Source organism: Podarcis erhardii (genome assembly GCF_964252035.2).
Source record: "Podarcis erhardii genome assembly, chromosome: 7".
Classification (NCBI taxonomy): Eukaryota; Metazoa; Chordata; class Lepidosauria; order Squamata; family Lacertidae; genus Podarcis; species Podarcis erhardii.
Window position 1 is genome coordinate 41,886,107 of NC_138511.1, and position 24,659 is coordinate 41,910,765.

General features: G+C 46.8%; 1 protein-coding gene across 3 annotated transcripts in view; it reads right to left on the bottom strand.

Annotated features, from left to right (window-relative positions):
* Nucleotides 1-24,659, bottom strand: part of GSE1 (Gse1 coiled-coil protein) — a 429,515-nt gene that overhangs the window by 351,872 nt on the left and 52,984 nt on the right. The window contains exon 1 of one of the 3 annotated variants that reach the window (XM_081870138.1): nucleotides 14,638-19,136. The exons of 1 other annotated variant lie outside the window; for it this stretch is intronic. In XM_081870138.1, coding sequence (XP_081726264.1) covers nucleotides 14,638-16,977 — 2,340 coding nt within the window. In that variant the 5' untranslated portion in view covers nucleotides 16,978-19,136. Of the gene's footprint in view, nucleotides 1-14,637; nucleotides 19,137-24,659 lie in introns of those variants that run through there. One more of the 3 variants, XM_081870140.1, reaches the window with a different exon arrangement.

The following is a 24,659-nucleotide window of genomic DNA, read 5'->3' on the forward strand; positions in this document are numbered from 1 at the left end:
CCTGGCTCCTAATAGATGGACAACACCCATGAGCTCTTGCTGGCATGTGCTGGGTGGGACTGATGGGAGTTGTAGTCCAAAACATTTGGAAGGAACCAGGTTAGCCAAGGCTGCTGAAAACCAATTACACTGAATGCAATTCCATACAGAATGCTTTTTTGTGTACACCATCCAGGCAAGAACAAGCTTTTAATGCTATCACATTGCCACTCAATTCTTATTACATGCTGCCCATACAAAGGTGTGCCGCACACAGGTGTCCACCAGTCCAGGATTCGTCTGTCTTTTAAAAGGCCACTAAACCCAGCCAAGCCTGACACCCACCCCTCCAGGCACCAGCTAAAGAACAGCAAAGCCCCGGCTGCTCTGCAGGAACATAAAGAACACCCAGCTGCAGCAAACCTGCCACTGTTATCCCCAGATGCTCTCCCCCCACCCCACCCCAATGGCTTCCTAGGCGCTTCATGACCTTCATGGCTGCCCTTCCCCAGCTGTTCCACATCAACATATTTGCTCCTGCAGCCGCTCAGGCCTGCAAGCTGCTATCAATCACATCCGAGAGCAGAGATGCCTTTAAATGCCACACCAGGTCTCTGCTGTGGAGGTTCACATGGACTGTCACTCACCTTGTCCCTCGGCATCAGGCCTGGAAAAGAACAGATGCACACATCTTCACTTTGCCTGCCTCTCCCCCAGGCACACCGTCAACTTTACAACTACCTGATCTTGTGAATTAACTGCAGCAAATGCAAAGGATGACGATGACGCATTCTAGGTTCCAAATACTGATGCCTCTGACCTTATCTATGGTTGATCACACTAGCAGCATCTTTGGAGGAGGGGGGAAAGAGAGAAAGAGAAAGAAGGAAGCTGCATAGAGAGAAGGGAAGGTAAATAAAAACATAAAAGGAAAAAAAACCTTTTGAATGTAGTCTGCTGTTGTAGGTTGGGATTACAGATATTTTCTGGGTCTGGCAACTGGGCTTTATCTCAAGCAAGGTACTCTATAACTTAAACAGTCATATACTGTACTGCATTATGACCATTTGAAGGGGTGCTCTTGCACTAAAGTGCAACAAAAGCAGGACAACATAAACTGGAATGTTTGTTACAGGACTTCAGCAGGAAGCAAAGGGACATGCACTGATTGGAAATGAAGCTGTTATGTTGCAGGTGCTAACCATGTTGAAAGCAGGATTGCATATAACCACCCCAATACTATCATGAGTACAAATCGTCATGAATACCCAATAAAAAAGACATCTGGAGAGGTGCCCTAGGCCTAGGAATGATAATGGAGATAGAATCTCCTTCCTTGCTAACTGTTCCCACCCCAAACAGGGGCTCCTGCCCCCCTAAAAATTTGATGGCACTGCCTGGGAATCTAAAATATGAATTCAGCCTTGCAAAAACATGATACTGGCATGGATTTGCTTGAAATATGTTTCCAGTACTGATGTGTTCTCTCTTTCACTTACCATTTCCCTTGACACAGAGGTTGCTGGGGAGCACCCTGTCTAAATGGGCAACCCCATTTCTTTGCTGGGAAAATTATGCAAAAGGAACTTTTGTGCTAAGGATGGCCCATTGTACTAGGAAAGGAGATTAATCTTTACAAAAAGCAGGCTTTGACTCAGGATTTGTTGAGGCGTACTGGCCTTTTAAAAGAAAAGAAAATTTCTATCAAGCAATTGCCCTACTTTTACTCCCAACCCGAACCCTTGAGGTGTGCTTGGAATTTTTAAGTGTTAACAAAGCACAGACAAAAAAAATTTAAAAAGGGGCAAACTTGCAAAAGAAGTGGGAGACTTATTGGTCTTCATGCATCAGTCAATACAGCATTATCCAGTCTTTTGCCCTCTTCCAGACAGAAAGAGGACTTGGGAGCAACCTTTTTAGAGGCACTGTCTGGTTTGTGTGGAACCAAAAGGCCTTTTTACATGATTACAAGAGACAAGAACCATCAAAAGAACATCAGCCAAAAGAGGAGAATAGACTTGCCCAATTAGCCGAAAATGTACTCCAAAAGAGCCCCGTCTGTCTCCTAAATAAAAACTAGCATCTCCAACAATCCAGCTAGTAAATACAAAGAAAAAATAGCTTTATATAGAAACTGTCCTGGGGTTTCTGGATATGAGTTGGGGGCTGGAAAAACTGGCAGGGGCTTCACTGGTTTCCCAACTCTATTGTTACACAGCACCTTGCCTCTGCTTGGCCCTTCTATGATGTTTCCCACTATCCCCCATGCCCTTCATCTTTCACACACTTCCTTGCATGAAAGGTACTTGGGAGAGTTGCAAGTTCAGAACTGTGAGTCAGCCGACAGAGCCAAAGTGGAAGTTTTTCCATGTGCCTTTCTTGAAGCAGATGCTCTCCTCATTGCCAAAACAAGCAGGAACTGCTGTTCGGCAGCACTACAGCATGCCAAAGAGAAGAGGAGGGTGGAGAAATTACAGTGCTGTGACACATGACAACCCATTTCCCACCCACCCACATTTCACATACACACCCCAAGGGCCAAGAAATGATGCCTGCATTTGATAAGTGGAAAACGTTGGGGACAGAAGACCACCTGAAGTCCTGAACAAACACTCTGGTGGCAAAGTGCCACTGCTTTGCTTAAGTGACATGCTGAGCTCTTATTTCTCTCCCCACCCTCCCTTCCTCCCCACAATCCCTTCCTTCTTGATAACAAATGCTACAGGGAAACAGATGTGAGTGTCTCCTGCTGACATTCATGCGATGACAGATGTACTCTGCAATACTTCATGTGTGGGTAAAAGACTCCAGCAGCACCTGTTCCCTTTCCTGGTAGAAATATGTATGTTCTGCAAATAAGCCCTCCATGAACTCGTGACATTAGCCAGAGCAAGAAAGGAAAGCCCAGTTTAAGAAAAACAGCAAGTGAAAAGGCAGCAGGAAAAGGAACCCAAACATCTTAACTGCTTCAGGGGCATCAGGAGATACAGAAAATTCCTGAATGAAGAGGACCAGGGAGTGACTTTCACCACTGGGTCAATTACAGAACACAAAAGCAGCTCACTCCATTCTACAACAGACTTGCAAGTAAACTCCCAGTCAAGAAACTCTTTTTTCATAGCCCAAATTAGCCCAAATTAAGCTTCTTGATTTCCTATGTTGATTAAAACTTGCTACAAGCCAGTAGAAAGATAGCTTTTTACATGCCTGTACCATAGTACTGTTACAAGTTTGAGTGGAGCAAGGTTCCCCTAAAAGCTCTGAATTCAGTAAAGGAGTTAGAATTTAAGAAACCTCATAATTTCTAGCTTTAGTAAGTGTTGGAGTTCAATCAATCGGTTTAGCAGTACAAAAATACAGAATGGACTTGTTTTCCTGACTAAGGAATCGCCTGGGGATGGGCCATTATGAAACAAACGCTGAGCCATTAACCCATCAAGAAAGCCATCAGCAAGGCAGGACTCTCTGCCGGACACAGAGTTGGGAGACTCCACCTTGAGCTCTGGGTAATTAGCAAAAGACAATCCCAGAATTGGGAGGGGGAAGTTCCCAGAATTGCTGTGAGTAATGAGGTAAGCAAAAAGGAAAAAGTGTCTATTCTACAAGCTGGAGGTCAGACATGATGTATGGAGTCCCGTGGAATCTGAGGCTGCAGCAATAATGGGAACAGGACCCTCTTGGAATGCAGTCTCTCCATCTGGACACTGGTTGCAAATATGTGAAAATAAACCATACAGCATAAAGACACCACAGATTCTGCTGTCTCATTGTCCCCAAAGGAAACACTCTGGTAAGTGCACCAGCAACCCCTGGAATCTCACACCACTCATGGAGATTGGGGTGGGGTGTAACAGTCTTGAATTCAAGGGCATGATTTGAACATAACGCTAAGCTGAAGCCAAGAATAAACCATGATTTAACCATGAGTTGCCCCACAGATGACCAAACAAATCATGACCTATGCCATAGGAATATACAAAGCAGCCTTACACAGAGTCAAAACATTCTAGCTCAGTATTGCCTACACTGCTTGGCAGCAACTGTCTGGAATTTTTCCCAATCCTACTTGAAGATGGCCAAGGGACTTTAGGAACTGATGTTTTCTATGGACTCCAACAATGTATGGTGCTCCCCCTCAATACGATGAGGATTATTTAATATCTGTCTAATTAAATGTACAGCCCCAATTCTGGCATTTGAAGCCACCAGCATTTTAAACATTTATTCTCATCAAGCTATAAATTTTTAAAGGATCACAAAACTTCCAAAGGCAGCACTCTAAAGAAAGTACAACTTGAAGCAGAACCTCTTAAGGTGCATTAAATTATGATTTATTTAGCCCAACACTTACAAGCCCTGTTTCCCATGTGATAGAGGAATCACTTTGTAACAGAGCATATATAAAAACTTAAGTGTGATGTTTTGCTCTACACAGTCCTTGAGGACGACTGAAAAGTGACTGCAGGAAAAAATAGATGCACCTGGATGCGGGAGGATGGTTCTGTGTGCCCAACTACAGGAGCCCCAAACGGAAGAGACAGCACTGTCATCAAACTGCAGCAGAACAGGGACGGAATAGAGAGCCGTCACCAGCTCTGCTGCAAAGCCAGGATCCTCCCTCCATCAACTGTAATATGGCAGCAGCCATTTCACCAGGCTATAACAGAGGAGAGAAGAAAAGGATTGAAACACCACTCCATCAACATGGCTGAGAGATCAGTAGGTTTTGGCTCCTCCTTTTCTTGACCTTCTCCACCCCAGCTGGGTATTTTAAGAATTTGTAACAAAGAACTGGTACCTGAGTTGGTCTATTTTTCCTCCCTCCCAATTCATTTTCCTTCTGTGTTGTGTTCTTTTTATATTGTAAACTTCACATCTGGAACTGTTTTATTTTTAGTAATCTGCAAACTGCTCTGATAGGCTTTGGGGACTGAAGAGTGGGATAAAAATTCATTAATTAAATAAGAGGGAAACTGATAAAGCCCATAGAATGTTGCTTCCTTTTCTGATGTTTTTTTAACACAATTAAAGTAAGGATGGAAATTCAGCAGCACGTTTTCTTTCCCCAGCATGGAGATGAAATGATAAGTTTGCCTGCTGGATTCCTGACTGTCAGAGGAAATTTGACAAAAGGCTGGAAAAATGTTGGCAATGTTAAAGAAAGATTTTGAAAGCTTGGTTTGTTTTCCAGCTGATCTTGCAATTTGCTTTTGTGGCTTAATTAGCTTTCATTAAGGAATCATGCTGGATTCACACTTAATACGATATCAAAGTTAAAACAAACCAAGGTTCACAATCCAACAACAAACCATGGTTTCAGAATAAAAATAAAAATAAATAAAAAATTGTTCAGTAGCACCTTAATATAGACCAACTAAGTTTGTTCTGGTAAAAGCTTTTGTGTGCATGCACACTTCTTCAGATACACGAAAGCTTATACCAGAACAAACTTGGTTGGTCTATAAGGTGCTACTGGACAATTTATTTATTTTTATTTTGACTGCATCAGACCAACACGGCTACCTACCTGAATCTAGAATCATGGTTTCAGAACACAGGTTGTTGGCAGTAAACAAACTATAGTTAAGCTGCTATACAGGATTCAGACCATCAAACAAGCCATGGTTTTCCGGCGACAGAAAATTCATTCTGAATCAGAGTTCTAACATGGGTCAGAACTCAACATCGAACCTACCAAGTCGCGATAGCAACAGCGAAGAGGACCTTCTTTGCCACCTCTATTGCATCTGCAGAAAACAGTAGCAGCGGAATCTTTTAGGTAGTTCGTAATTTAACAGAGCCACCTTCACAATTGGGGCCTGGTGAGGACACCAAGATCTCCTGCAATAATTTTGCATTTTTTTTAAATTTTTTATTTTTTGCAAATAAAGTTGTTCAGATTTAGAAAGAGGTAGACTCCACCATAAGAGCAGGACTGGGGCAGGAGAGTGCTAGAGTCCTGTCTAGTCAAGTTGCATGGGATCAGTTCCAATCTGTTACCTCTGAGGATGTGTTCAAGCTGCTTGGACAAGTGAAACTGACCACCTGTCTCCTTGATCCTTGCCCATTCTGGCTCATAAAAGTGAGCCAGGCTGGGCTGGGTGATGAGCTCCACAGGCTGATAAATGCTTCCCTCTGTGAGGGAGTCTTCCCAGACCCGCTTAAAGAAGCGGTTATTAAACCACTTTTTAAAAAAATCATCTTTGGACCTGGCCACTATGGCCAACTATTGCCCAGTCAAATCTTCCATTCTTGGGCAAGGTGTTTGAGCATGTGGTCACTGAACAGCTCCAGGCATGCCTGGAGGATACGGACCATTTGGATCCCTTCCAATTGGGATTCAGGCCTCATCATGAAACTGCCCTGGTCGTGCTGGTCAATGATCTCTGGCAGGCTAGGGACAGAGGTGAAAGCTGTTTCCTAGTTCTGCTGGATCTCTCAGCAGCTTTTGATACCACTGACTATGGTATCATTATGGACCGTCTAGGGGAGATGGGAGCTGGAGGCACTGTTACTCAGTGGTTCTGCCCCTTCCTCCTAGGCCATGTCCAGAAAGTGGTGTTGGGGAATGAGTGTTCAGACCCCTGGGCTCTCACTTGTGGGGTGCCTCAAGGCTCTGTCCTCTCCCCCATGCTTTTCAACATCTGTATGAAGCTGCTGGGAGAGAGTATCTGAGGGTTTGAGCTGGGTGTTCACCAGTATGAAGATGATACCCAGTTCTACCTCTTGTTTAAATCAGAACTAGTGAAGGCAGTGAATGTCCTGTGTGAGTGTCTAGAGGCGGTTTGATGGCGCCTAATGGATTGAGGTTGAATCCTGACAAGACAGAAGTACTGTTTTGGGGGGACAGGGGGTGGGTGGGGGGACTCCCTGGTCCTGAATGGGTTAAGTGTACCCCTGAAGGACCAGGTGTGCAGCCTGGGAGTTATTTTGAACTCACAGCTGTCCATGGAGGTGCATATCAATTCTGCGTCTAGGGCAGCTGTCTACCAGCTCCATCTGGTATGCCAGCTGAGACCCTACCTGCCTGCAGACTGTCTCACTGGGGTGGTACATGCTCTTGCTATCTCCCGCTTGGACTACAGCAATGTGCTCTACGTGGGGTTGGCTACCTTTGAAGGTGACTTGAAACTACAACTAATACAGAATAAGGCAACTGGGAGCAGCTGCCGGGACCATGTAACACCGGTCCTAAAGGATCTTCACTGGCTCCCAGTACATTTCTGAGCACAATTCAAAGTGTTGGTGCTGACTTTTAAAGCTCTAAACAGTCTTGGTCCAGTACATCTGGAGTGTCTCCATTGCTCAGCCCAGACACTGAGGTTCTCCTGCAAGGGTCTTCTGGCAGTACCCTCACCATGAGAAGTGAAGTTACAGGGAACCAGACAGAGGGCCTTCTCAGCAGTGGCACCCTCCCTGTGCAATGCCCTCCCATCAGATGCCAAGGAGATGAAGAACTACACAACTTATAGAAGATATCTGAAAGCAGCCCGGTATCAGGAAGTTTGTAATGTTTGACGTTTTACTATGTTTTTATATGTGCTGTAAGCTACCCAGAGTGGCTGGGGAAACCCAGCCAGATGGGCGGGGTATGAGTAATAATATTAATAATAATTAAAAAACAAACAAACCCCAAGCCAGTGTTTCTCAAACTAAGCAGGCCAATCCCATTTGCAGACTGAGGGTGAGAATCAGCTACTTGCCCAAAGCCAGGTGGCAAGCACATGTAACTCAAATTTAAGTTTATGAAGCAACACTGATTCAAATGTAAAAACAAAAAACATGTAAGGGTTGTATCCAATGTTAGTTTTACTCAGAGTAAACCCAGTCAAATGAATAGGAATGACTAACTTGGTTTATACATTTCAGTGATTCAACTCTAAGTAGAACTTAGCTGATACTACCCTTAGTTTTTGTCTTACCCAGGGTATGGATTAGGTGCCTATCCCATATAAAGGAGCTGCAAAACTCACTTAAGTAAAGTGCAGGACAATGTATTGGGCATATCTACATTGTTTTAATCAGTTTCTCATAGTTTCTCCCAAAGAATCTGAGATGAGAATTGTAATTAGGTGAAGACACTGAGAATTTGCCCCCTGCACAATAATAGAGTCCCTAAAATTCAGGAGTGGGGTTTCCAAAGTGGGGAATGCATTCAATCAGTTTAAGCCTGCAGCGCAGATTTGCCCAGGACTTTCTGTAGCTTCACTTTCAGTTTCTCTACACTAATGGTAACACAGGAAGCTACCCTATACCAAATCAGGCCATTGGCCCATCTTGTTCAGTATTGCCTACACAGATTGGCAGCAGCTCTCCAGGATTTCAGATTGGTGACATTCCCAGCCCTACCTGGAGGTATCAAGAGATTTAACCTGGCACCATTTACATGCAAAACAGATGCTCTGCCACTGAGCTATAGCCCCATTGTGCATTTTGCTGCAGTTATAAGAGGGGCTGTTTCCAGAGGATTCCTATGCAGCACAAATCAATCACATTTGTTTCTCTGTCTCAGCCTCCTCAAGGCAGGCAGTGTGTGCTGATCCTGTGACTCCTTCAGCAGCTGCCCCAGCAAATTGAAAGAGAAATGCTAGAAGCTTGCCAAGCATAAAGGAACAGCAAAGTACATTCCTAGGCCACACCAGATAGAAGAGAACTCTTAGTATAAAGCACCTATTGCAAGCAAGACGACTACTGTGAGCAGAACATAGGAAGCTCCCTTTCCCCAGGTCAGATTTTCTGCCCAACTGACCCAGTGTTACCTGCTCTGACTGACAGTGACTCTCCAGGATCTCAGGCTGAGGAAAGTCACTCTACTCACCTGTTATTTGCCCTTTTTACTGGCAACTGACTCTAGTACCTTTGGCATGCAGCATATTGTGGTCCCTCCCCAAGAAGTCCTACCTCTAGGATGGAGAACCAACAGGTGTTTGTTGACTCCACTCCCAGCAACACCAGCTGGCATGGCCATCGGTTGGGGATTACTAGAGTTGTAGTATGACAATGTCTGGTGACACACGCATTCCCTATCTGGGCTGTATACAACATGGGACTCATGTATCTTCAAGCAGGCGTAAGAAAACGTTTTGGCCCAGTGGAGCAGAGCTTTATCTCCTCCAACCCCCACAGGCCAACTTTGACAAGTGGCCACCCCCCTGTTAGTCATCTGATGTCATGATAACTCTTTGCAGGGGTCATGATTACTCTCTACAGAGAACAAACTGGAGAAACAGCACCAAGCAAGACTGAACTCTCCACTCATCAGCAAGGGAACTGACATTTGCAGCCAAACTGAGCAGGGTTTAACCCCCCCCCCACGTTCATCAGCTGATAAGTAGGGGTTAAACCCTGCTGCTTTGGCTGTGCATGCCAGCTCCCTGTGGGAAACTGACAGGTGCAGCTAACAGAGAACTGAACCCCACCAACCCTAGCCCATCAGCTGACATCACTCACACATCAAAGTTGTGTCAGCTGATTGGCACATGGGCAGGGTTTCAGGGTAAATGAACTTAAGGGCCAAATTAGACCCCCTGGTGACTGTCTCACCTCATAGCAGTTCCCATGCTGGCTCTGCTTGTTTACCCAGTTATGTAAGGCTAACAAGCATTTTAATAGGTAATTTTCATATATGTGCATGAGTGCACATGTGTGTGAGAGAGAGTGTATGTTGTATGTATATTTGGATTTTTTTAGGTCAACTTGTTTTAACTTCTGACTTTTATTGAACATTTGAATGCATACTTAAGATTCTGTGTAAATAGTTTTGGCAATTAAGTGACATACAAATTTTACAAATAAAATTATCTACCCCTGCTCCTCGTACTCTGAAAAGCGAGAACTGTCACAACCAGGATTAGAGTCTTCACATCCATTGCTTCAAGGCTTCTAAGCAAACTTCCCCACAAGATATATATGGATTTCCTCACCCTGCCCAATGTAATCTCTTAAGCACTGAGGAGGGTGTTGCAAGGCACAGGTTCTCCATTTGGCTCTTTGTTTTGCTGGCTAGTTTGTCAGTTTCCCTGTTGGATAGCAGCTTTACTTTCATATTTTAATTGCACTGTATGAGGAAGTACTTTATGTCCTTTGGAGCAGAAATAGTAAGACACAGTAGTCTCTCCAAAACACCATCTCCTTTGGGGGAGCCTGACCCACAACCAACCCCAGCTGGTCAGTCTTTGAAATAAAATCCAGTAAGGTGCTCAGTCAAAGCAACCCTAGCAATGGCAAAACAAGAAACATATCAATAGTTTAGATAAAAAGCTCTTTTTGCCTGAACACCACTAAGCATTCGAACACTTACAAAACACACCAGCTAGATACAGAGTACAGATACATTCCCATTTCACAGATATCTGTACTGTATTGAGTTTGCAGCAATGATGCATCTGACAGCAACTGTTTGAGCCAGAGCCCTGGCATGGAACATTCCAATTACTTGGGGAACAAAGCAACAAAAGGTTCACAGTCCAACTTCTGGGATAGAAGAGATAGCTGTCTGTTTGACTGGGATTAAAGCCCCATGAAGTACTTAGGGAAGGAGGAGCTGCGTGGGGGCTGGGTCAGGCCTAGATGGCTGACCGGGAGGAGGTCCTAGAAGCAGAGATGACTGGTGATCACAAGGACTGGTGAAGCAGAATGCAAGGGAGATCAGAAGTTAGCCAAACCAGAGCCCAGGACAGCCAAAGGCAACTAATTCCAGTTTTGTCCCCAACCTCCTCCCTGCTGACTTCTGCAAGGGCAGCATTGGGACTAAAGAAGAGTAAGCCAATGCCACCCCCTGGACTGGATGCAAGTAAGAGGCAGGCGGGTGGGGGCTGGCTGAGCACAGGCTGAGGTTGGTGGGCAGCAGCCTCTGCTGCCTAAGGGGCAGAGAAACTAAGAGACAGAGGGCTCACTTGGGAAGATAAAAGGGAACAAGAAACACATTACGAACCACTGAGAGAAACAGAGGGATTTACACAGAAGTTTTAGGAACAATGGGATTAGGGAACCAAAGGTATGCATGGTGCGGAGAAAGTGGTTAGATGAAAGTTGTCTCCTTCCCTCATAACACTAGAACTCATGGACATCCAATGAAACTGAATGTTGGAAAATTTAGGACAGACAAAAGAAAGCACTTCTTCACTCAGGGCATAGTTAAACTCTGGGATTTGATTTCCCCAAGGTGTAGTGTATGGCTTTAAAAGAGGATTGGACAAATATATGGAGCAGAAGGTTATCAGTGGCTACTAGTCTTAATGGTTATGTTCCTATCCCCACTATTGGAGGCAGTATGCCTCTGAATGGCATTTGCTGAGAATCACAAATGTGGAGAGGGCTGCAGCACACTCAGGGCCTGCTTTTGGGTTTCCCATGGGCATCTGGTTGGCCACTGTGAGAAGAAGATGCTGGACCCAAGGTACCACTGTACTGAACTTCACATATACTGATTTGAAGCAACCACAGGCTTTGCTTAAGTCTGGAGCTGCAAAGTTCCCCAGAGCTGATTTGAACAACCATGCTAAAAACCAATGCTTGTTCAAAAGAGGACTGCTAGCCCCACCGGCTCAAGGCAAAATGATTTTCAGACAAACAAAAGAATCTGAATACAAATGTCTCAAAGCAGCCTATCTCCTCCCAGTACTGAATGTACAGTGGTACCTCAGGTTAAGTACTTAATTTGTTCCGGAGGTCCGTACTTAACCTGAAACTGTTCTTAATCTGAAGCACCACTTTAGCTAATGAGGCCTCCTGCTGCCGCCGTGCCGCCAGAGCACGATTTCTGTTCTCATCCTGAAGCAAAGTTCTTAACCTGAAGCACTATTTCTGGGTTAGTGGAGTCTGTAACCTGAAGCGTATGTAACCTGAAGCATATGTAACCCAAGGTACCACTGTACTACAGCAGCCTCTGTACAGTGGAGCTGACTCAAATGGTGAGCCCAGGGTTAGGAAGGCAGCTCAAATATTAGATCACATTTTATTACAGTCCTGCAATGTCATTCGTTAAGGCCTGTCCTGAGTTTATTATCAGCAGCTGTCCTCTCTAGCCAAGGGGATGGAAGCTCAGATGAGAAGCAAACAGCCCTCTGGAAGGCTTCTTAAGTCATAGGAGCATGAAAATCTCTCCCCTCCACTTACACAGCTGACTTTCAGATTAAAAAGACACATTCCCACAGGGAGGGAAAGAAGCCAGTCAGCTTGGAAACACCTCCTTCAAGGATCCTGGGGCTTCCGTTTTTTCCATTTGCTGGCAGAATGGGAGTTCCTATCTTAGGGAGCATGCTTATTTGGGCTCTTTCAAAAGCTTGGCTCTGAGGCCAAGAAATATGTCACCATTGATAGTCCAATCCTTTAAGGTTCCACAAGCAAGCACTAAATAGCATTGAGGCCACTTCATCATCTGCCTGCATGACTTGGAAATCAACACTCTACAAGTGGTTTAAGCTGAACAACTGTGATTGTTGCTAAAGCAATGCTGATGCCATATTTCAGAAATCTGATTACAGAAACACTCTTGAAATCAGCTTCACCCATTATCAAGTTTCCTCCCCCCCCCTCATAAATTCTGCTTTCACTTTCTTTAGTTTAGGATTAACATGTTAGTGCAAACTATCTCTCCCATACACAATGGGAGGTGTGATTTATCCATGTGTTCTCTTCCCTGTCCCCCTTGCAATGTGCAAAACCACAGAAATGACAGAGGCTATTCCTGCAGGAAGTCATTGCCACATGCTGGTCTACTTGTATGCAATGGGGAGAGGTTGCATCATAGAGATGACCACACACTCATGAGGATTTTGAATGCCAAGAGATAAGACTATGCATGAAGGGAATACTGTACCTCCAATCAGAAAAGAAAATTTCTATGGTGTTTTTAAGACAAGGAAGGAAACTCGCTATTGCATAGAAATCACAGGTCTTTGCCACTCTGGAACATACGGAGCAACTACTACCTAAGAGCGCATCAAAATTTCTTTTTCTCTCTCTCATATTCAATGAGAAGTGCATTTGCACATCAACCCTGGTCTTCTGCATACTCCTGTATGAAGGCAAGTTTCTCTTTTTGGCTTTAAAAGGACTGCAAATTGCTCACCCCACAAACAAAACCCTACCGCATAATTTGCCACATTTTCAACAATATGCAACTGATATGGCAGACATTTAGCAAGCGAAGCCTTTCCTGGCATGCAGACAAAACAGAAAAACTTCATTTGTTGGATCTGTGCATGTTAGGCTGGTGTTAAAGAGGCACAGGGGCAGGCCAATAAGAATAAGAATGGTCTCTTCCCACAGCCCCAGACCTGTGATTATCATCCGAGGTCCTTAGTGTGCCTCCTCCACAAGAGGTCAGGAGGGTGGCAACATGAGAATGGGCCTTTTCTGTGGTGGCTCCCTGCTTGTGGAATGCTCTCCCTTGGGAGGGTTGCCTGGAACCTTTGTTGCATATCTTTAGGCACCAGGCAAAAACATTCCTCTTTTCTCAGGCCTTTATCTAATTAAACAATCTATGATCTATTATTGTTTTTGTTACTATGTCATGCATTTTCTTGTTTTTATATGGTAAACCACCCTGTGATCCTTGGATTAAGGATGGTATAGAAATATATCTACTGGCATTCCTGGTTGCTCACAGGTTTATTTGGAAGCCTGACTCCCATTACTTTCCCACCTTCCACACTGAACTGACTGGCAGGGATTAGACCCCCCCCCTTACCCATAATGCTTTGGAATCTGCTGCTAGACGAGCATCGGGACATCTGCACACTGTGGAGCTGAACTGCACACCTGGAAGACTAAGCAACTAGAGAAATGTAAATAGCTAGTATATAAAATAAAAAGCACTAAAAGCACTATAATCAGCTTTCTAACAGCCACTCAGCCACCTGAGGACCTGCCTTCAGGCTATTAGGCAAGTATGATTTACAAATGTTTTCTTGTTAAGCCACAAATTCCTAGTGTTAGTGACAAACTGGACAAGAACATTTAAATGTTGAGCAAAACAGCCATGGAGGAGAGGGGACGGCTTTTAGCTCACATTTGGTGGACTACTAACTTCTGTAGATTCACTCTTTTAAGGCACCTAAACCATAAGTGGGCATGGGAGTGCCCTCCAGAAAGTCCTGTGCACTACTAATTAGTTTACTGTGACATGGAACTCTGCATTGCGCTGCCACAGCCTACCATGGCTCTGCTTCTGGGATTCTTTCCAGCCGTTGTACCTGTATTCTGAAGATACATGAATTAGCGCGGGGGGGGGGGGAGACACACCTGATATGCCCATTAACAGAAAAACACCTCAGGAAAAAAGCACTTTGCATCATAGTTGGGAAACTGTGGAGTTCTCTTACGGCTCTAAAAAGCTAATCCCTAATAGGATTTTGTAGCAGGAGTAGAATGGCACCAGCATTAGAATTCTTGTTAGCTTCTGGTCTTGAGTGAGTCACCTAAGAGAAAGCCTTCCAGCAGCCAGTGCTTTAAAAAAGGAGAGACATGCTTACAGTTCTCCCATGCACCTTGACAGAGATCCATGGTAGGGTTTTTTAGAGTCATGAGGTCAATGACTCTGGAGCGGCTGGTTTGCTAGAAAGCAACAGTTTGGCACCTGTCTCCAGCCAAAGCTCGCAGAAGAGCAACAGCAGATAATTCCAGTTCCACTGGAAGGTCAACCAGGCAGCTTACCTTTTGGAGAGAAGCTGGTGCCATTGCAGGTGCAGCAAAGAGATCTCTGGACACTGTGTTTTTGCCAGCCAGCACCAGTACGGAACACTCAGCGCATGCTCCGATGGTCAGCTGCTTACCGTCATCCACCAGCAAGCTGCTAGGCACCCGTAAAGAGCACAGGAACACTGGCAGCCTGGCAACTTGCACCGCTTTTAATCCAAGGCATCGTTTCTTCTCTTGCCTGCAGAAGAAGCAGACAAAAGTCTCCACTTTGTACTGCCTGGACCAGGCACTGCTTGGATGGGGGGAATGGTTGCTTTCATGCTGCATCCACTGCCCCAAGAGATCATGGTAACAGAGCACACATGTGGCCACTATTCCAGTTGAATCGACAGGCCTAGCCCGAGGAGCTGGTGGGTAAACTGTGAGGAATGGGAAGAATGGCTCCTTCTCACCAAAGCGGCCTGGAGGGTTAACACTGATGTGAAACTCCTTCCCTGCTCCCAGTTCAGCTCCACAGATGTAGCAAATGGACACCAAGCCCACTTTGGCCAAACCAGGATGCCGGGCAATGCTGTTGGACTCCCCAGCTGAAAAGACCTGGTGATACCTGCCCAGGAAGCTCTGCACCGAAGTGATGAACTCCTCATTGTGGCAAGCCCGGTACATGGCCCATAGGTCCTGCAGCACACCATAACATTTCCGACAGCTATGGACCTCCCAGTGCTTGTTGAGACCTTTGGCATTGGGAGGGCAAGGAAGGAGGCTGAGGAAGGGGAAGTGCATGGTTGTTTTGGCATTGCCGTTGGTGATCTTGGCAGAGACTGACCGGCCATCCTTGGTGCAATCCTCCCCACAGAGGTAACATGCTTCCTGGAGAAGCTGCAGGGGTCCAGGCAGTACCTCCTCTCTTGGAAGAGTCTCCCTCTTAGCCTTGGGGGCTACAGCGTTGAGAGGTACTACATAGAGCCGCTGCAGGACAGGCACGTTGGCCAACTCAAAGCTTTGCCACTGCTGCATGAGGGAAGCGAAGCAGCAAGAACACACTAAGGTGCTACCAGCGGTGCTGATGGGTAAAGCCCCCGGAGGAGGGCTGTGCAACCACAGGAAGGGGAAGAAAGGCGCCTTAGAGGCTTTCTCCTGCTTTTGCACGTGAATCCTGTGCTGGGAAGTAGACGTCAAGAGGGAGCCGCAAACGTAGCAAACGACTTCTCCTACCGATGGCGGCTCTGCCCCCCAGAGAGGTCTGGGCGCTAGGAGGGCGCTGCCATTCTCTTTTTGCTCCTCGTCACTGGTGATATTGATCTCGCTCTCCTCGGAGGAGCAGTAACTGGAAAGCTCTCGGCCACTTTCCCCCGGGGGTCGCTTGCCCACCAACCCGTCGCCTCTTCCTGCTGTATTGAAGGCCCCCGGTGCGCTCCCGCCGCTGCCTCCTGGCGCGCCATGAGCAGCTCTCCAAATCGGCGCCTCGGCTCCCCAGAGTCTTGCCCGCCGCTGCCTCTTCCTCCGAGGCTTCTCTGCCGGTGGCAGCCCGTTCCCCGGGCGCAAGGGGGCCGCCGCCATCGCCGCCTCCTCTGGGGGTGGCGGCGGCGGCTGGTTCCACTCGCGGTAACTGGCGCGGCTCCCCATGTGCGCGCTTGGCACCGCGCGCTCTTTGACGCGCCAGTAACCCGGACTGCCTTTGGCGCCGCTGTTCCGGCTGGGGGAACGCAGGTCAGGCTCCGAGAGGTTACCGGCGTCAGAGAGAGAGGAAAGCTCAGAGTCTTCGCCGCCGGCGCCGCAACCTTCTTCCTCGTCGTCGTCGGCCGGCTGGCTCCGGCCGCTGCTGCTACTAGGACGCCGCTCGTCGTCGGCGCCCAGCACGTAGGAGAGGTTCCACTCTTGGGGGGCCCTGCGCAGCCCGCCGGGCCCCCCCGCCGGCCCGTCGCACTGGTAGGGCCGCTTCAGCCAATACATGCGCTTTTCCACCGGCGTGCGCGTCCTCTCGAAGGAGTCCCACTGCTCCGCCAGAAAGCAGCGGCAGACGGCGCACACCACGGCGCAGCCCTCCGGAGTCACCTCCTGCGCTCCGGGCGCCGGCTCTTGGTGCTGCAGGAAAGGGAAAAAAGGCTGGTTGTCGCGGGGGTACTTCACTTGCAGCTTCAGCTCCTTGCCCCGGCTGATCCCGCCGCCGCAGATGAAGCAGCAGAACGCCGCGTCGGAGGAGGCGGAGGCAGCCGCCGCCAACGCCGCCGGGGACTCGGCACGACAGCAGCTGCCACTCGCCGCTGCTCCTGCACGCTCGTCCCCGGACGCGATCGCGGCCATCAAGCGCTGCTTGCGCGAGATCGGCGCCTCCTTCTCCGGATAATCGCTCATTTTGCCCTCGGGTAGTCCCCGCCCGGGCGGGAGCGGCGGCTGCGGGAGGCTCCCCAGGGCTGATCGCTCATCCTGCAGGCGCCGGGTGGCCGGACACGCTCTGGGAGGGAGACGGGCTGCCGGAGTTGGCTGCGATTAGTTGGTTCCCATCTGCAGACTTGCTGCTGCTGCTGCCGCCGCCGCCGCCGCCACTTTAGGAATGGGTGGGAAGGGACTGGGATCCGGGCTGCTGCTGGCGGAGGGGGGTTGTTTTTTGGCGTGGGGCGCTCCTGCGGGCAAAGGCTGGAGACGGTTGCCAGCCGCGTCCCGCTCCAGAGCTAACTTCGGCCGGGTGGAGGAGCAGCAGCCGCCTCTTGTGCAAAGTTTGGCTGCGAACTCGGCAGCGCCATCTCCCTCCCTCCCTGGAGGTGGGTCTCCTCCGCGCCACCAGCAGCGGCGGCTTCCACAATAAACCAGCCCCCTCGCCTGTCTCTCCCCCACCCCGCGCGCCAAAATCTGCATTGGGGGGAGGAGGGAGGGAGGGCTTCTTCTCCCTCCTTGCTCAGGCTCGCGGCCAACGATCACACAAGGAAAGCCCCGCTTCGGAGGAGCTTCGCGGCCGTCGCCTGCCCAGAGTCACAAGACCTTTCTGAAGCCGAAAGAATATAAAGAGGTTCGTGCGGCTGTAGAAAGATTCTTGTTTGCATTTGGACCTGCAACATTCAAGTTCCAATTCTTACTAAAGACTTGGAGTGGTTTGTTGGACTGTACAGCTGCTTCAGCCTCTGCTTTTCTCATCTGTCAAACGGGAGCAAACACTAGTTACCTATTAAGTTCTTTCTATTACACATTAATAATATTTGTGCTCATAATGCTATCATCCCACTTTCAATACAATTTCAGCCTGCAGAATGTTTGGGGTGGTGGCACAGCTTCATATCCAATCAGTGCATCACTTCCTGCTGAATTCCCCAAACTTTTTATACCACAAATGTTCTGGTTTTATAGCCCTCCAATAATGCTGTAACATTGGGGAAACATTGCTGAACAAACAAGGTGTCCTCCAGATGCGTTTGGACTACAACTCCTATCAGCTCCAGCTGGCATGGCCAGTGAGCAGGAATGATGGGAACTGTAGTCCCATCTGGGGAGCTCTGCCCAGCTGTTAGAGCATTTGCAAATTAAGGGCTCGTTTTTATTTCTACATATTCATTATTCTGTTTTAAAATGAAAAGCAATGGAGGAACATCCAGCCAACACAGACAAAAATCCTGCCACCACCCCCAATCAGATGTTTGGGAACCAAATTTAATTCCCTGCCTCCTCTCTCAGCTGATCCGCAAAACTCTGGCCTGTGGGAAAGGGCTTGATGGGCATCAACAAGAAATAGTGGTGGTGCAAAGGGAAACTGTACAGGCAAGATGCAGAACAGCCAGTCTCTCTAAATGGCTCTTGAGACTCTTGACAGGTCACAACCCCTCTCCCTAGGCCACACCCATCACCAGCCCTGCTCCAATGCCCTCATTTAGTGCTCTTGCATAACTGAAATATGTCCTCAAACTGTGATCATGCCTCTTCCTTGCCTTCTTGGAGCACAGAGAGGGGTGTGTGACTGTAGAAACCTCTGACTTTGGCATGGCTGGAATGCAGTCTGCTATACAAAGTAAGAGTCATATGCATTGCTCTACTTGCTTTTGCCTCTGGCTGCACCCACCCCAGCATGTGGCCCCCAGAAGCTTGCCCAGGAGGCAATTCAGCCCTTGGGTTAAAAAAATAAGGCTTCCCATTCCAGTTGTAAAGCAAAGAAAGCAGAGATCCAGGTTTCAGCAATGCCATCACAAACTGTGTCATGGTCATTGACCTCACTTCCACACTAGATGAGTCAACAGCACTTTGTCAAAGTCACTACGTCAAAGGGTGGCATGGCAATTGCACTTAAAGTCAGGGAAATTGCTGCAAACCATGTCATACAATAGGACAAGCAACCTATAGCTTATATCTGGAAACAATGCCATCTAGATTCTCTGTAAAAACTGAGTGAATGGCTGAGATCAGCACCAGAAAAAAAAAGACTGATGTGGAAGCACCCCAGCAGCATTTGTCTCTGGAGTAGTTCTTCCTGTGCCAAATAAAAGAATGTAGAGGGTGTCATTTTTTAAAAAAGCCACTAAGCACAATTCTTTCCTGCTCAGAACAGGAGTAATTTCATTTCAGAGCCATCTGCACTATAACTTTCCAAGATGTCAAAAAGTTGCTAGTTTTTCCATCATTCTAGAGCTGTGTAGACTGAAAGGAAAAGGTTATAACAAAGTACGTATAGTGGGGCCATGGGCAATTGCTTTAGGGTTTTAAAAGAAATAGTTTCATGAAGGACATGGTTTATCAGTGGCTACTGCCAACCTAGCAGCTCCTGCCAACCTAGCAGTTTGAAAGCATGCCAAAAAGTGCAAGTAGATAAATAGGTACCGCTCTGGCGGTAAGGTATACGGCGTTTCCGTGCACTGTTCTGGTTTTGGTGTTCCATTGCACCAGAAGCGGTTTAGTCATGCTGGCCACATGACCTGGAAAAACTGTCTGCGGACCAACGCCGGCTCCCTCGGCCTGTAAAGCGAGATGAGCACTGCAACCCCAGAGTGAGTCGTCTGCAACTGGACTTAACTGTCAGGGGTCCTTTACCTTTTTTATATAACTATTACCAACTCTAGGGGCAGGTTCTTACCTTTACACCTTCCATGTGAGCTTTGAAGGGCAACTGGCTGGTCGCTATTAGACACAGAATGCAGAACTAGATGGGCCATGGCCTGACCCAGCAAAACAGTTATTACTCTCCTGTGTTTACACTTTGGAAAACTTTAACCAACTTTTATTTTCACATCTTTTAAAACTGATCGCATTTCCTTCACAACTAGCTCTCTTCTGCCTTAGCAAAGCCTCATTTTGGCACCAGTAAGGTGGCCTCTTATGCATTGCCTTGGGGCTTGTCCACATTTCTGCTTGCCCCTTCACTTACTTCTCAGAAAACTCACTCTTTACCATTAAATTGGAGGAAATGTCAATTGAGTTTTCTGTGGATTGATGTCTGCTCTGATTCAGCGGTAGAGAAGGGGTTTTCCTAGGGAAAGCAGCAGGGCAAACAGAAAACTACTTGGACCCATGCCCTGAAAGCAAGGGGCAAGCAGAAAACCACTTGGACCCATGCTTTCTAGGCATGGGACAAGCGAAGTATGGACAAGCCCTAAAAGGAGGAGTTGCATCATTAAAAAAAGAGATTTGCATAAAATTTGCATGTCCTAATTTATAAGTATAGCTGCAGATTTAGAAACAATGACTACCATTTAAATAGGAATACAATAAGTCTCATCATTGTAGGGAAGACTGGGGCCAGACGACCTGTGTGCCTTCTGTCCAGGGTTGATAGGCAAATTCAGGGCCCACCTGTTCTCCCTTCATAGGGTTCTTCATTTTTAAATCAGACTTGAACCTGGCAGTCTTTCAAATAGGGCTGTATTCTGACAACCCTTGAAATAGAGAACTATCCTCTGTAAAATACAAAACATGGTCACCCTACACACCAGAATTCTCTCTGCACTACTTGTAACAATGCTCAAGAAAGAGATGCAGGGTGATATAATGGATAAGAGTGTCAAAGCAAAATTCAAACGACTGCTTCATAGCTCATGGGGCAACCATATGTCAGTAACTCTTGGGCTGCATACTCATGACCTTTTATTCTAGAATCAATGGCTCCTGAGCACCGTTTTTATGCAGTTCACACACAATATAGACCTGTTGCATAATCCCACCCTGAAAAGCACTTATTGAGAAGCTGATTTCAATCCAAAAATAAAAGCTCAAGGCAGATGGATTCTACAGTGTGTCCATTTGAAAACAAGTAGGTTGTCCCAGCAAAGGATGGGACCAATGATGTTGTGGGTGGACATATACCAAGATCACAGTCACCATTTCCTTCTTCATTCACATGGAACATGCATAGGGCAGATAAGGCTTGGATAACCTAACCAAGGGGAGGGTTTTCAGATACGCACAATTCAACCACACTCACTCTTGTGGATTGCAGGATCTAGAAACAATACACAGAAGATTGAAAAGCAGCATTTTGAACTTAAGAATAGCTCCACTGGATCAGGTCAGTGGCCCATCTAGTCCAGTTTTCTCACAATGACTAACCAGATGCCCATGGGAAGTCTGCAAGCAGGAGATAAGCACAACAGCACTCTCCCCTCCTGTAGTTTCCTGCAATTGGTATTCTGACCATGAAGGTAGAACACAGCCATTGTGGTTGGTAGCCATGATAGCCTTGAGTAAAAGCATGAACAATTCCATTTTGAGAAATTCTAAAATTTTGTGTTACAAATGCATTAATGTGCATGTAGCCATAATCATCCTGAACAGGCACTTCTGAGGCTAAAATGTGGGATGGGGGACCTTGTACACCTCCATGAAGTTTTTAGAGGAAGAACAGGATCAAAACAACCACGTAAAATGGGAGATGGTGAAAGAGAAGCTATGGCCTTCTGTGCCTACTGTGCCAGACCTTCACCAAAAGAAAACTAATCTGGCTGTTTGAGGACCAGGGGTCCAGCATATCCACTAGTCATCTGGGAGAAAATGGCAATTAGCCACAGGTGGTACAAAACTGTCCTGGATTGTTAAGTCTACAGCTAATTGTGAAATTTGAAAGGTTAGACTAAAATCACTTCAAAGAAAGCCTAGACCTGGAAGTCCGAAACTTTAAGAAAGGCTGTACATCTGGTCCAGCACCCTGTTCTCACAATGACCAACCATACGCTTATGGGAAGCCTTCAGGTATGGAGACTGACCTTACAGACAAGCTACATATTCTTCTTAGAATATCATCAGTTCCAAATTTGAGCTAATTCAGAACATACTGGGTAGATACTATCTGGACCTGGTGATTTGTTCATTTTTAATTTGTCAATAAGGCCTAAAAATTTGTCACTTGTTATTGCTGCTTGCTTCAGTTCCACGAACTCCCTTCCTGAGAAAATTAGTTCAGGTACAGGAATCTGCTCTGCAATTTGTAGTGAATACAACTGTACACTTACAGTACATATATGTTGAACTGGACAGCAACACATCACACACCAGGTCCTGGGCACCATTTAAGTCCAGGGTTGCCTCCCCTCTGGCCAGTTTAATGATCAACTGTTCTAGGAGATCGTCATTTAAACTACTGTATCTACATATTTTATCTCTCATGACTAGAACATGCATTTACCCAGTCCATGTGACAGTTGCTGATGTCACCTATTGCTACAGCATTTATTCATTTGGATGTCTTCCCATTACCATGGGAATTTTGGTCATTGGGGGGAACAGTACACCACCAATTGTAAGTTAGACTTTGTGCCTAGTATTGCCACCCAGTCAGTGGAGGCTGGTCCTTTAGGGGAAATGGAGCACTGCCCCCACTCATCTCAGCCTGCCCTCAAATAGCCCCCGCCTGCCCTGCCTGCCTTTTTACTTAAAACCAGTCCAGGGGGCACCAACAACTAGTGCCCACAGTGATTAAGTCTGCCTCTTTGGCAGATGGAGGTTTCAAACTAACTTTCCCCCAGTAAACTTCCCTTCGTAAAAACAAACAAACAAACAGAGCCTCAGAAAATAGAACAGGGATTTTTCCTTGTGGCATTCACTTTTGAGCTCAGTTTCAGCGAAATGAATCAAAAGAAAAATGAACAATGCTCCCATAGATTGCCATGGAACCCCATGAACTCCATTACTACCAAGACATACAATGTCATCTTATACTAAGGCAGATCACTGGTCAGCCGCACCAAACATTGTGCACTGTCATTGAGTGACAGCTGTTCTCCAGGTCTCAGGTAAGTCTTTGGGTTCATCCAGGCTTCCTTTTGTGCCACGTTTCTAGACACAGGTCTGGGCTTTAAAGCTCCATGTCCAAGCACAGTTCATAGCTGTCAACTTACAGATTTGAAAATAAGGGACCAGCAGCCTTGAAAATAAGGGACCAGCAGCCAAAATAAGGGACCTGCAGCCTCACCTGTTCCAGGCACTCCAGTCTTCCTGTCCTCTTGCAGTCTGGTCAAACTCATGCTGGTAGCTTTGAGAACACTGTCCGACCAACTTTGTAACCAGAGGTTCAACTGAATAGAATCTGAATCACATGCACCACAAGGCCTGTGCAGCCTCAACTTAAGATGGCTCCCCGGCCTGGCTTTGCACTGCAAAGTTTGCAGCAGCACATGCAACAAAATGGCGACCAGCATTCAAAAAACCCCTCAGCTTGCATTAACTAGCCACACACATGGCATGCAAGCTCCACCCCCCAGTCGTTCTTAGACTTCTTATTGGGTGAGCAACACAGCCAAGCAACACAGTTGGAGCCTCCCTCCTCCCTGGCTGGCAGGGAGGGAGGGAGAGGAGCTGCTTCCTTTGAAATTTAAGGGACATTTAAGGGACATCCATTTAAGGGACAGCAGCAGGACATGGCGCTGGAATAAGGGACTGTCCCTTCAAATAAGGGACACTTGACAGCTATGGCACAGTTTTTGTTTTTCTTTGTTTTTTTGTCTTCAGGAAAACCTGTATTTTACCACTGAATTGGAGCAAACAGCAACCAGGTTTTCCATGGATTGCCATTTGCTCCAAGTCGGTGGTAAAACATGGGTTTCCCCAGAGAAAGCACAGGGACAAATAAAAAGCAGCTTGGACAGAGAGCTTTAAAACATGAACCTGTGCCTGGAAAGCTCAGTGCAAAACAAAGTCTGGATGAGCCCTTTCCCACCCTTGCTACCTGTTTCCTTAAAAAAAAAACACTGAATAGTTAGGACTGAACTTTCAGAATGCAAATTGTGTGCCTGTGGCTCCTCACCAGTACTCCATGGAAGAGGTACATGGCCAAGGCAACTGAAGATGAGAAGCACAAGAGCAAAGCAAAAGATCCCCAGGAGACCCCTGGAATAGCCTGTCATTCATTAGTAGAGTGCAAGAACAACTGGGCCAGAGGAGTCCTCAGTTGCAGTAAACCCCAAATGGGTGATTGACTGACTACTTTCCCACACAGACAGCATCCGCCCATGTCTTAACTAGTTGGCCTCCCTGATGCAGCCTTTGCTCCTCTAACAACAGCTGCACTGCGTTTTGCACATGGGGAAAATGTCATCGCTCATGGTGCTGAAAGCGTGATGTTCCCCATAACAACTGGCTGCAAAATCAAACAGATTGTATGACATCAGCTCAGAAAACACTCAGTAGAAGAGAGTCTACTGCTCCTCCTGGGATAAATTTCAGCTTTCTTCGCAGGTGGCCCTGGTATTCAAGGGTGGGTTGGGAACAGAGAAGGGCACAGGAACAAATGTTTAGCTGAAAACAGAGATTGGCAAAGGGAAGGAAGAGGTCTTTAAAAAAACACTGTTACATTGGGGGGGGGTGTCAAATTTTAATTTACAGCAGGGATGGGAAACCCATGGCTCTCCAGATGTTGTTGGATCAGAAAGCATGGACAATGCTCAGGGAATATAGGAATTGTAGTCCAGCAACATGTGAATGGCTGCAGGTTCCCCACATCTGTTCTGAAGGTATCCAAAGGTAACCAAAAGCAATGGAAGGTTTGCAATGTGATCTAAGGGCAGCTTATATAGTTTTTGTCCCTTTAAGTAAGGTCTAGTTGTTATAAGCCGATCATGGCAGGATTTAGG